At 40.4% G+C, this 12,642-nt stretch overlaps 1 protein-coding gene across 1 annotated transcript in view; it reads right to left on the bottom strand.

Annotated features, from left to right (window-relative positions):
• VSTM4 (V-set and transmembrane domain containing 4) overlaps positions 1-12,642 on the bottom strand; it is a 32,507-nt gene that overhangs the window by 5,421 nt on the left and 14,444 nt on the right. Inside the window, exons 5-7 of the mRNA XM_010182869.1 lie at positions 11,833-11,866; positions 6,385-6,491; positions 5,483-5,544 (exon numbers count right to left, since the gene is read on the bottom strand). Coding sequence (XP_010181171.1) covers positions 5,483-5,544; positions 6,385-6,491; positions 11,833-11,866 — 203 coding nt within the window. The remainder of the gene's footprint in view (positions 1-5,482; positions 5,545-6,384; positions 6,492-11,832; positions 11,867-12,642) is intronic.

Below are 12,642 nucleotides of genomic sequence, written 5' to 3'. Positions count from 1 at the left end.
GGATGGCTCCCTCTTCAAGGTAGTAACTTAACTCAGGAGTCAGAAAGAATTATTTTTTTTTCTCTTTAAGCTTTGGGTATTTCCCGATGCCAGTGTCTTGATTGCAGGCAGAAAGCCAGAGATTCCCCTGAAATTACTTCTGCAGATGTTCATGAAAAACTGAAGCTAGATCTGCAAGATGAGTTATCCCGTAGAAATGCAACTGCTGGCCAGTTTGAGGGCTGAAACACCAAGGGAGCCACTGTCTTCTCAATGCCAAAACTAAAAAATATGACATTGCAAAATACTTGGAGCATGAAGTATTACTTTTAGTGGCACTATCAGTTGAAAAGGACAGGTTCTTTCCACTAATACCTTTTTTCTCTCTAGAGTAAAAAAAAATACTTCGCAGACTCCCTGCGAACAGTATCTACAACAATTTTTGAAGCCTCTTTCAGCATTGCGTCTAAATTTTGCTACTGAATCCCACACAAGTTATGATAAGAAAGTCAGGGATAAAGATGGTTTACTAAGTCCCACTGAATGATTTTATTTTAAAGAAACAGAATCCCACAAATGTAGGGCAGGTTGTGACTCCAAGGGGTGAGCCAGATCATCATTCTTCATTAATACAATAAAATATACCTGGCAAAGATTTGTCCAGACTCTTTTAACAGCTTCTGGGAAAGTGCATCCTTACCTTTGTTAATGCTTTATTTCTTTTACAGTTGCAGAGTTATTCCTAGATTCTAAACCAAACCAACATTGCTGGAAATAAGGCTGGTTTCTCCTTATCTTTCAAAACGGCCCAAGAAACTAATGAAAAGTTTTCAGTTTTCTGGTGACGCCTTTATTACTCCAAATGTGTCACCACACAAAAATAATCTGCTGTGGGATTTTGTAAATACAGAATCCTTGGCACAATTCCAGCAAGAGATTTTGTTTCCTTATCCAAATTGTTCCTTCTTGTGGGTAAAAATAGCGACCTGTGATCTGAATGGGAAATAACTCGGCAGTTTTTAATATGTCATGTCCTGAGTGTCAACCTGAACGTGTAAATTATATTTATGTTCCTATAGACATCTTGCATCCTCAGTACAGACTGAAAAAGAAAAAAGGATTACTCATCTTGCAGAGAGAGAGATTATGTGGACTGGATGGAAATATTCAAGAATCACAGAGAGTCAAGGAAAAAAATGTTTACCACTTCTCTGTATATCGTATGTGCAATGTTACTTGAAGTCTGTGGAGATCAATATTGCCTTAAGAAATTGGGAACTTAAATCATCACCCATTGCTACATATTGTGGAAAACAACTCTTCTAACAGAGGGTGGCATAGCTTTGAATAGAAAATCATCCAGCAGAAAGAAAGACCTGATTGTTCCCAGATCCAGAATCCGCAAATTACTGAACAGATGCATTTCACTTCCTTTTTCTTTCTCAAGGAAAGGGACCTACAGGTTAAGACTAATGAGGAATCCTACTGGTTGTGCAAAAAACTGACCAGCCTACCTTTCCTAGCTAGCTTGATGCATATGGTATAAGCCTGGTTTGAATTACATAATGCTTAATTGTAAGATGGAAAAAGAAGACAGGGTAAAAAATCAATTATGGGCTGTACTTCCAGTGCAGGGACTGTCCTGACCTGCACTGGCTGGCACTCAGCATAGTCAGCGCTTAGCCTGTAATGATAAATAAGGATGGGATTTGCAAAGCTGCAGGAAGAAATGTGAACTTCCCATTTCTGTTACATCTGTAAAAACCTAGGAATGCATATCCCTGAGCTGGCTTTGCAAATCTCAGCATAAAATATGTAAGTGGTGCCTGAAAAAGGCAGGCAGGCAGGCAGAATGAGCGAGAAAGACTTTGCTTTCACTCAAAGTTAACAAAATTACTTCCAGACATTTCCCTCGTTCCTCGATAACCGTAAGGCCTTCCTGTTTTTCAAATAGCTTTTACATCACCATCATCATCATCATCAAAAGAAAACCTCAGTGACCATGTGGCACTGGACCACCAGTGATCCGATCCATGCTGAGTTAGACAATGCTGTCTATGCTGTATGAGCTGAAGGTAGAAGGGTGCTTCTCTTAAATAGCTCAGCTATGGTCAGTGTAAGCACTCTGTTTCAGAAGCCACACAGGACCAATATGTATTTTGTGGTGGGGAACAAGAGAAGTCAGATATACTCCAGTAAAGAGGTTAATCAAGCGCTTAGTTAGTGCAGGAACAGCAGAAGCCAACTCATATGTACTCTGTCCTTTACATGTACAATGTGTTAGAAGAATTAAGTCCAAGGGAATAATTTCTAATACATAGGATATATTTACCTGATTTCAAAGTGGGGTGATTATATGACTTAGTAGAGGTCACATAAGTTCAGGAAGATTCCCTACAGCCTGTCTTATATGAGCAAGTATTCCTTTCCTTAAAAGATAATGTTAAAATGAGAAAGTCAATAAAAATTTTGCATAAGTAAAGATTGCGAGATTCGTTCTAACTTGAATTCTCATGTCCTTTTCATTGGCTTCAGTGAATCACACAGAAGCTCCTAAGCTTGGTGGTGCAAACCTTCATGAAAAGACACTGAAACCTTTTCATTTAGACACTGTTCTATAACTGACACTCTTGGGCTATGACAACTAATCTCTAGGAGGCAATGAAAGGTTTACCAGAAAATTTGGTGGAGGAAGTATAAGATTTATCTCTACCAACTTAAAGGGCTAAGTACTTAAGGCTATAGCACAACAGCCCTTAGAGAGCAGAATTTGTGGGCCCCTAGAACTTTCTTTTTTCTAATGACTCTCTGTGCTTCTTACATGTTATAAAAAACATCCCCTTTTTGCATTTCAGCATCTCTATTTCCTTTGATCTGTACACATTTCTCATTGATGCTAATAGAGAATGACACTGATGGGGAATGTTTTTTCAACAAGGGAAACATAGAATTGTTATTCTGGCTAAAGCAAAAGCAATATGACTTAAGCAGAGTTTTTAAAAGGCTTTACCCAAGGCTGTGCAATTGAACATGATATTAGGCTTTATCTTTTTTTTTTTTTAATTTTCATTGAGATTATGTCCATATTTTATCCAGGTTATTGTATTCTTGTAAAATTATACTGCAACCCACTCTAGCACGTTAACAACAAAAGAAATTCTCTAGCTTATTATAAGCATCTTTCAAGAAACCAGAAGCACATGTCCTCTGGAAATAATTTTGCTGGTATTTGGGTTATTACAAAAAATTTCCCCAAACACTGGAATTATTTTGTAATGTTCTCTTATGCTCTAGCTTGTTTGCTTAGGTTTTCTAGAATATTCTCCTGGTGCCCTAGTGTGGTACCTTCCTTAGGTTGCAGAGGGAAGCTGCAGAAGTAGTCCAGAAACTCAGCAATCTGAGTCTGTCTTTGCAGTGACAATTACCTAGTAACTATATGCCATCAGTGAAAAAAGACCTAGTGAAGGCACCAGCTGTGCAATAATTACAGTTGGAAAGAAAAAAATCCTTATCCTGCAGAGATTTGGCAGGCTGACAATAGCATTTTTTTTACCCCCAAAGCAGACTGAAGATTTAAAAACTGAGAAATTTTTGAGAATTAAGAAAACGGAGAGGCAAGCATGTTGAAAATCAATCAAATATTTCATTTAAATTGATTTTATTTTTTTTTCTGTAGCTATTATCATTTTGTGTCTTTGTTGAAACTTCTTTTACTTCAGTTGCTTTAAGTTCCTCAATGAAAAATAATTTAAATGCAGAAAGAGTTGATTTTTTTTTCCATAGAATCATAGAATACCAGGCTGGAAGGGACCACAAGGATCATCTAGTCAGGTATAAGTATAGTTTCAATGAAATAATTCAGCACCCTGTCAAGCTGGCTCTTCAAACTGACCAGTGCAGGGGAATTCACCACTTCCCCTGGGAGATTGTTCCAGTGTCTGATTGATCTCATGGGAAAAAATTTCTGGAGTTCAATGGGAATCTCTCCAGAAGCAACTTGTGTCCATTACCCCTCGTCTTTTCCATGTGACTCCTTGTGGAAAGGGAGTCTCCATACTCTTGGTAGCCACCCTTTATGTACTAGTATATTTTTTCTTTTTTTCTAAGAATACTAAAACACAGAGGTTTAACCAACTGCGTTGTAAAGGGAGGCAAGAGGTACAGAAATGGGAAACGTGGGAAACAAACTTCTGGTAGTGTCCTGCTCAGCTTCTGAAAGTGCCTTATAAACTGACGTGGATTTAGTTTGCTTTGCCCATTAAAGTATTGCTAGGTGAGTTTGGGTCTCGAAAATCCTTTGGATAATATCTGCTGGATGACTTTTTGACTTAAAACTAACTCACATGCGTAGATCATGGGTTTTCTGCAGGCTGCGATGTCTCTCCAGGTGCACTCTGAGGTGAAATGTGAAAGGGAAAAGAGCAGAGCCAGATTCGAGACCGATAGCAAGGCATTAAAATCGAGTCTGCTGTCTGCACGCAGTGTGCGGGTCCTCAGTCACACTAGGGAAAACAAAGCTGTTTTCATTGTTTGAAAAGGCTTTATTCCTGCTCACCTCCAAAGAGTTTGAACCTTGACTGGGGCTGTGTAGCAGGAAAGGAAGAACAAACAGCTATTTGTGGCTCATATCCTTGGATTTATTCCAGAACGAAAAAGCATCTGGAAACAGAATTACCCCAAGTTCAGCATGTGTTGATGTGCTTTATTGACCTGCAGGAAGAGTCTGAGTGCTTTAACTGATGAGAGCTCTTTCTCAGAGGGCTAAAGACTGACTGATTTGTGACGTAGCTGTGTGCCCAGGCGCAGTGATTAACGCAGTGTACACGCAGCAAAGGGTGGCTGTCATCTCCTGATGCTGAGTGCCTTCATCTGTGTCTTTGTCCTCTTCGCATAGCTTTGGCCTGACTCAATTACTTACATGGATATAAGCTGGGGTTTTTTTCACAGATTTTTAAAACTCTACCTGTTCCTCCACTGAAACCTGACCTATGTGAGCAAAGCCTGGCTGAGGTGCAATCCCTGCAGGACCCAACAGAAACTGCCACATGAGTTTTTATTTTCCTATATACATCTCATTCCTGCAACTTCAGTTATTCCTGACTTACAGCACTGTAGGGCAGAAACGGGTCCCCAATTTCTGACTTGAAGAAGTCTCAAAGGCAGCGTGACCAGTGCAATTCTGGTTCTGTCAGTAAGTGGTATTACTTCCAAAGCACCAGCTGCTAGAAGCACGTGAGAATCAATAGCGGGTTTCATTTAAGAACAGACTAAATTTCTATACACAACTGCTAGAAGGCTGGAAAACGTAATGCAGTGTAACCTAATGCTCTAAATGAAAAGAGCCAGGACAATTAATTACTTGAAAAAGTATTACTTAGAAAAAAGGACTTGTATGATTTTTAAGTCAATTTATAGTTTCTGAACCTAGAGTTCTGGCAACATTACAATAATTGTATTGAAAAACAGGAATATGGAGAAAATAATGTAATACAAAATTACTTACCAGGATCAATTTTCTTTGAGGTTTCAAGAGCTTGGGCTTAGGAAAATTATTGGCTATTGGAGCTATGGAAATAAATATTAAAGGATCATTTCATATTATCATAATTCACTGTCATTTTTAGTATGTACATTAGCAATTTATAAATTACAGATTAATAGCAGATTATGAGCAAACACATGTACTTATACCAGAGTTTAACTGTATGTCACGTAAAATATTTTACAATGAAAGATAGGGTTTATGATTTAGAAAAATTAGTAAGATCGAAGAATCTGATATGCAAAACGTGCTGTTTGTGTGCGGAAGCCCCAGCAAATACACCTCTTGAGATCTGGTCTCTTGTGATCTGATGCACAGTAAATCGAGTCCTTTCCCTCCTCTCTCCCAGTGTCTCAGCACTGGCAGTAGTGTTCAGAAAGTACACCCCAGAGTTTGTGTGAATGGCCCTGGAGGTAATCACAAATCCCCCTTGAAAGCGAGGTTCCCCAAGACGTTGATTTTATCTGCTCAGCTTCCTTGACCTCTCAAGTGCACCTGCAATTTTAAGAGTGCAATATGTTGGCTTCCCTCAGCCTATGCCCAAAATGAAATTTTGTCTTGCCTAACTTTAATTTTCTCTTTGAGTAGGATGAATATTGCCACAGAGGGTCCTCTCTCTCTTTACATTACTGGGAACTGAGACCTCTTGCCTGGACTCAATGACTAGCTTTTCAACAGCTAAAGCTGCCCCAGCTCCCAGCAGCAAGCATAGCCCATCTCTTCCCCTGGTGATGGGACTGAGCGCAGGTGGCCCCACCAGCACAGCCAGTGGCAGAGAGCAGGAGTCCTGACATCTCACACTCTGCTGTCTCTCCGTGGTTGTGCTTGGGAACTGAAATACCTCTGCATCTCTGTTTTCATACCTTTTGCTGGGATGGCTGGTGGCTGTTCCACTTTCTCTTTCTTTTTATTTACCTTCTTGGGCTGTAGAGGAGACATGCTTGTCACGCTGGTGACGGTCTCCCCTGAGCTGCAAAGCAGAGACCCATATGTGAGGAAAAGTGAAGACAACGGAGGGAAAGACACACTGTCCCAGTGAGTTCATGCAAACATCTCACTTTCCATTTGTGAGAGTCACTGCTCAAAAACTCGTATTTTTGATCTGGGGATATACTGAAAAACTTCTTACAGGGGTTGGAAAAGCTCTGAGCCTTGCTTTTTTGCAACCATGCAGCCTGGCTGGGAGACTCTGTCCTGGTGCAGAAAATGCAAGGAGTCAGGTTTAAAGAAAACTCATTTCATAGCACCTATTCCTTAAGAACATGTATGACCCCACGGCTGCACCCAGGATGAGCTTGTACCAGCCTGTCCTCAAGGGCCAGAGGCACAGATGGGTTAGGTGATGTACATAAACTCACAAGGAAAGCGTATGGCAGAGTAAAATCTTTGATGCAGCTTCTGGGCTAAGACTGGCTAAGAGACCAGCAGGGCATGCAACATGTCCTCAGACAAACCCACATTTGAAAGAGCTAGCTTATTAAACCAGGCCAGTGTGCTCAATGCATATAAAATGGAGACACTGTGCCCCAGTCTCTAAACTCAGGCATTCTCCAGTAAATCTGTGCTGTAAGAGTACCAGTAGGTATGGGGGAAGAGTACAAGAAACATTGCAAATAGATTCCTGTGCAATAAGTCTTCTGTGTTTGGACTATTACAGTTTAACATCCTCTAAGACTGGTATTTTTACCCTTAACATCTCCCAAAGCCCGAGGTCGTAAATCCTGCTTGGAATATTAAGGGCTCGGATATGCTGCCACATTGCAGCAATTGTCACCCTGTGTCACCTGAGCTGTGGTAACCGACTGTGCAAGGGCTCCTACCTTGCAACTAATGTGAAATAATATTGTATTGGCTTAACTGGTAATGAAAGAAATCTTAACTTACAGCTGGGGTGGGAAGAGAGTGTATAGCAGTTATGATGGCTATGGTGGTGGAGGTGATGCGGTAAGCAGTCGTTGCTCAGATGTATCTGACCATGGGCGTCCCCTGGGAAAGACTAACACACTGTGGTTGTGGGGACCTTTCTGTTCTGTGCTGGTGAGTTACACCACTATGACATCTGTGGTCTCCATAACTAGGGTCTTCATAGTCCTAACACTGACAACACTGATTTTGCTGAATTTTAAATCCTTTGTCCCAAGTTAACTGTTTCTCTCCAGGTTCTTTTGCATAACGAAACATTCTCTTTATATTAATAGAATAAAATATTCAAGCTGGGCCAAAGTCTTACTGAAAGTTAAGATATTTCTGCTGTGGAGAATAACACAAGAATAGCAGACATTCTCATTTTACACAGCTGTAAATCCAAAATGAATGTCACTGGTAAAGTCACTCTGGACTTATATTTGCATAAATTACAAAAAGCCTCTGGCTTGCTGACTTTCCTGAGGTCTGTTCCATGTAGTCAGTCCAAAACATGGTTTGCTGCCAAACTTTATTTCAAGCGTTTAAAAGGTAAAATATTTTCATGATTTATAAATAAATCACATCAATTATGTAAACTAAAGGTTGTATGAAAATAATTTCTAAGTCTGCCTGCACTGTTGTGAACCTGTCCCACAACAACCATTTGTTTCCTTATTAAAATCAAAACATGCAATTGTTTAAAACCAGCAGGAAATGAAGCTGTCCTGCCTAGCTCCATGGAACAAACACAACAAGCTGCAAAGAACAAAGAATACCAAAAAGCTGACAAGAATGATTTTTTAATGTTTTTTTTTTGTTTAAATAGTCCAAGATCATTAAGGCAGATGTGCATCTTAAAGATACTATCATTCTGTTACAGCTACTTCAAGCACAATATATGAAAAGACTTAGTGTCAATTCATTGCATTATTTAGTATTCCTGCTTTGCCACTGAAAAAGTGAAGCTACAGAGACGTGTATTTGTGGCTCACACTTTTATTTTAAATGCCAGGGCCAGACAGGGTTAACTAATTCTGGGAGGTACAATAACCATACTTGCCTATCTTAGAACTGAGCTTCTCAAACCAAACAAGGAGGCTCAGAAAAGACTCCTTGGCTCCAAAACACTGCCTCTTTGTGAGTTTGTCTTGCTCCATGTTTAAAATGAAAGTCAGTTTTTTATCTCCAGCTCCTTGCCCAGCCTCCTGGCTTCTATTTAAACAGTGTCACATTGTGTATATCTTGCAGAATCTGAGGAGTTTTCAGAGAGGAAGAAAAAGACAAGAGTTTTGGCGAAAAAGACCCGTGGAGGGTGTCTAACAATCATGACACCAGGACAAGTTTCCCAGGAGGTCATGGCTGGTATTTCTGGAACACACTGTCCCAAGAACTGGCAAATTATTGCAATTTAGGGCTTTAGTTTGGGCCTTATTAGAGTCAAGCAAGTGATTATATAGGTCAGCTGCCCCCTCTTGTCTGCAGGGGGATGACGAAAAATTCACCCGAGTCAACTGAGAGCTGGTTTGATATTTTACAAATAAGGAGCTGTGTGAGGAGGTGCCAGGAGAGAACTGGGTACTTGGTTCTGGTTCAGCCTGGCAGAATTGCTCCTATGCCGTTAGATCGGCACTGTGGAACCAAGGCATGAGAGGGACAGCTTTCTGAGGTCAACACTTCTTTCACCTTAAAATAGTTGTCTCCAGAAGAGCAGTCACTGAAGGACTGGAGAGCTCAGGCCAAAACAAATAACTAAAAGACAGAAAAAATCATTCCTATTTTCAAAGCTACACCTTCTGGGGGTTTCTGGATCTGAAAACTGACAAAAACGAGCTAATAACAAGGAAGATAATAATAAGAAAGATATTTAAAGAACATAAAACCCCAGGAAACAGAATTATGTGGTTTGAAAAACCCAAAATAACTGTACTTTTAATTTAGGTATTTATTTTTAAAATGTGGGAAAGAAATGGCTTTTGGTTAACTCATCTTTTTTTCCTTAATTTGTTCTTGGTCAAGTTGCAAACCAAAACCCAAACAGTTGCTTCATTCTACTCAGCAAACCTGGATTTAATTTTCTTTTCTACTACGACCATTTTGTGAGACCTGGGGCAAATCGCTTAGCCCTTTGTGCTACAGATTCCAATTAAGTAAAAACACCATTATGATGTCAAGACATGAAATATTTTAAGATGCTTAGGTATTACTGCAGCGGGAGTACAGACATTTCTTAAAACACCAGACCATTAATGTAATTTTGAAGCTGGATTGAAATACCACTAAGGGAGTTGGAGCTGAGCCTCTCTAATCAAGGCTGAGGTTTGCACAGCAAAGTCATTTTGACTGGCAGGAATCTCATGCAAATTAGTTCATCACTTTGGCCTAATGGATATTTAGACATTGGGTTTTGGGCCTAAATGTGTTGAATTAAGCTCCAAGACAAGCAATGCACAGGTGAAGAGAAGTGAGTTCAAAGGAATTAGTGGTTTGGGTTTTGGGCCTAAACAGTTTGAATTAAGCTCCAAGACAAGCAATGCACAGGTGAAGAGAAGTGAGTTCAAAGGAATTAGTGGTTTGGGTTTTGAGCAGAGGGTGAAAAATAAATGGTACCAAGCATGAAACATAACAAAAATTATGATAGCAGTTAACACTTTTGCAGCTATTTAACTTTAAAGTCCTGAAGTCAATGCACATATCAGACATGCATTTTGGGGACTGGAGCTTTCATTAGCACATCTTGCCACACTGAAATACATGAAACCTTATTTTTATCCATATGGAGTCATGCATTTCTTTCACTTCCAGAGTCTCCATTTTATAGTGATTTTTTTACAGAAGAAATCATGTTGGGCTTGTCTTCCCTTTGCTATTCAGCTTCTGAATTGTAGTGTTTGCAGTAGTATCACTACCACATCACGTATTCCCAGAGAGGCAGATTCTGTATCACAAGTCTTTTTATCTGACTGCCATGCTCCATTTCTCCAGTCATCTTTTCAATCAGCTCTCATTTTTCTCCTCCTCTCGTGCTCTCTACCAGTCTCTTTTGATTTCCTCCCATTTCTTTTTTCTTCCCCTTTTTTTTTTTTTGGTGAGTCCAACTTTGTCCCAGCAGCTCATAGAGAAGGAGAAAAATAAAACATTCAGGGAAAAATGAAAACTGCTGAGCTGTGTAAATTTTTGGTGTGGTGCAATGGCTGGTCAGGGTCACAGAACAAACATCTTTCCATGAATAACATGAAAGTTTCAGTTTGTACTGGCCTCTCCTGAACTCTGTTGCTCTGTTGTGACTTCGCTTACATCCGTGTTGGTTACATTGAACACAATGATGATCCCACAGGAATGCACTTGCAATGGCTGGTCAGGGTCACAGAACAAACATCTTTCCATGAATAACATGAAAGTTTCAGTTTGTACTGGCCTCTCCTGAACTCTGTTGCTCTGTTGTGACTTCGCTTACATCCGAGTGTTGGTTACATTGAATACAATGATGATCCCACGAGAATGCACTAAAATGCACTAGTTAAGGACCTAGGATATGCTATACTTGGCATTAAATCTCATAATATCTAAGACTGACACTTTTTAGATACTATGAGATTCAATGCCAAATATAGCATATCCTAGATCTAAAAAGATACTGTGAGAAATAGTAACTGTGATACCAAGTGATACTGGTTTTAAACTGCAAGGCTAGAAACACACATTTTATGTCACTGAAAACTGGGAAACTGCTGTTCTTCTGTGTTGTTATGAGGCATCCCTCTCTTATATCTTTTTTGTTTGTAATAAGCTTTTGTTGTCTTTTTTTTTTTAACTCCAGTTCCAGCACAATTGATATCTCAAGAAGAACACATGATGGACACCAGTTTTATCACACCACACCACCAAAAACTTTTGGCAGCCAGTGGTATTTAAAGGGACAGTGATTCACGACTGCAGCAGAAGTAGAATTTTTCCCATCACTTGATGTCTTCAGTTGGGAATAGACCCTGGGCCTAGATAAATCTGCTTTTGAGCCCCACTCCCTGTTCTTAGGTGAGGGAATCAACCAGCATTGTGGTTGGTTTTACATGCATGGATGGTTTAAGTCATCACCATCTGGTAAGGTATTGTGAGAACCTAGAAAGCCACACAGGTTGAAAGCAGGCTTCTCCAGAAAGCAATTCAGTGCCTCAAGGAGAGGCTTGTCACTGAAGCATCTGCAGGACCTACAGCTAGACAGCCCAGGTAGATCTCCTTCATCATGCACTGTTGTTGGCTTGCAGGCATGTTCATGAGTCATGGACCCAGGACTCTCTAGCCTCCTGTAGGCATTTTGGAAAACATTACTCATCTTCTCCAGCACGCATAGTAAAACATAAACAGAAATGGTGCCTCGGATTATAGCAAAGAGAAATGTAATCTCCTACCTGTTCTGGGGGCATTTCACCAGGTAATGCTTCACTGTTAAAGAAAAAGGAAAACAAAAAAAGGAAATGTGGCTTCACATTTATGAGTTACAAATGGGCACTGCAGATAGACCTGTGATGCTGACACTGGAGTTGCCAGGTTGTTATGCTGTGAAAGCTGCTCATCATCACCATACACTACATTGTGCATTAAAACACAGTCAGATTCTAAGACACAGGTAGGCTTGGGAGAGAGAAATGTATCAAACAACACCAAAAATCTGCTGTGGAAGTGCTGGGCAACACACATTCCAGTGGTCAGCCCAGCCAAAAGACAGCTTGCTAAGGGAAAGCACAGCAGGCCAGTAATTTTTCTTTGAAGACTTTTATTTCCCTTGTGGTGCCTCTATTTATTTCCAGAAGCCTGAAATAAACCATTCACCCACAGGAGCCACTGCTGTTCCTAATGTGAGCTACACTGTGACCTCAGGCAAAAAGGGATTGCCTCCTGGGATCAGATCAGAGGTTCAGTCCAGCCACTATCCTGTCTCTGACAGCTGTGTATGTGTGCACTGAATAAACCCTTCTGCTTTATAATCCTTTGAATCAGTAGCCCACAGCAAGGGCAGCTCCCCGCCCTTGCAGCCTTTTAGGAGCCAGGGTTATTAAGATGCTCTTTTTGTGGCTTAGTGGCTTCTCTGCTCTGCCCAAGCTGTGCCACATGCTGAGTGGAGACATGCAGGCAGGAGGAGAGGCTCTGACTCTTCTGGTTGACCTACTGCCAACTTCTCTGAAGGAAAACAGGGTGCATCCCTGGGCCACAACATAGAC

The sequence above is a fragment of the Mesitornis unicolor genome, unplaced genomic scaffold (genome assembly GCF_000695765.1).
Source record: "Mesitornis unicolor isolate BGI_N332 unplaced genomic scaffold, ASM69576v1 scaffold20914, whole genome shotgun sequence".
NCBI lineage: Eukaryota > Metazoa > Chordata > Aves > Mesitornithiformes > Mesitornithidae > Mesitornis > Mesitornis unicolor.
Note: the sequence above shows the minus strand (reverse complement) of the source record. Positions and strands in the feature narration are given on the sequence as shown.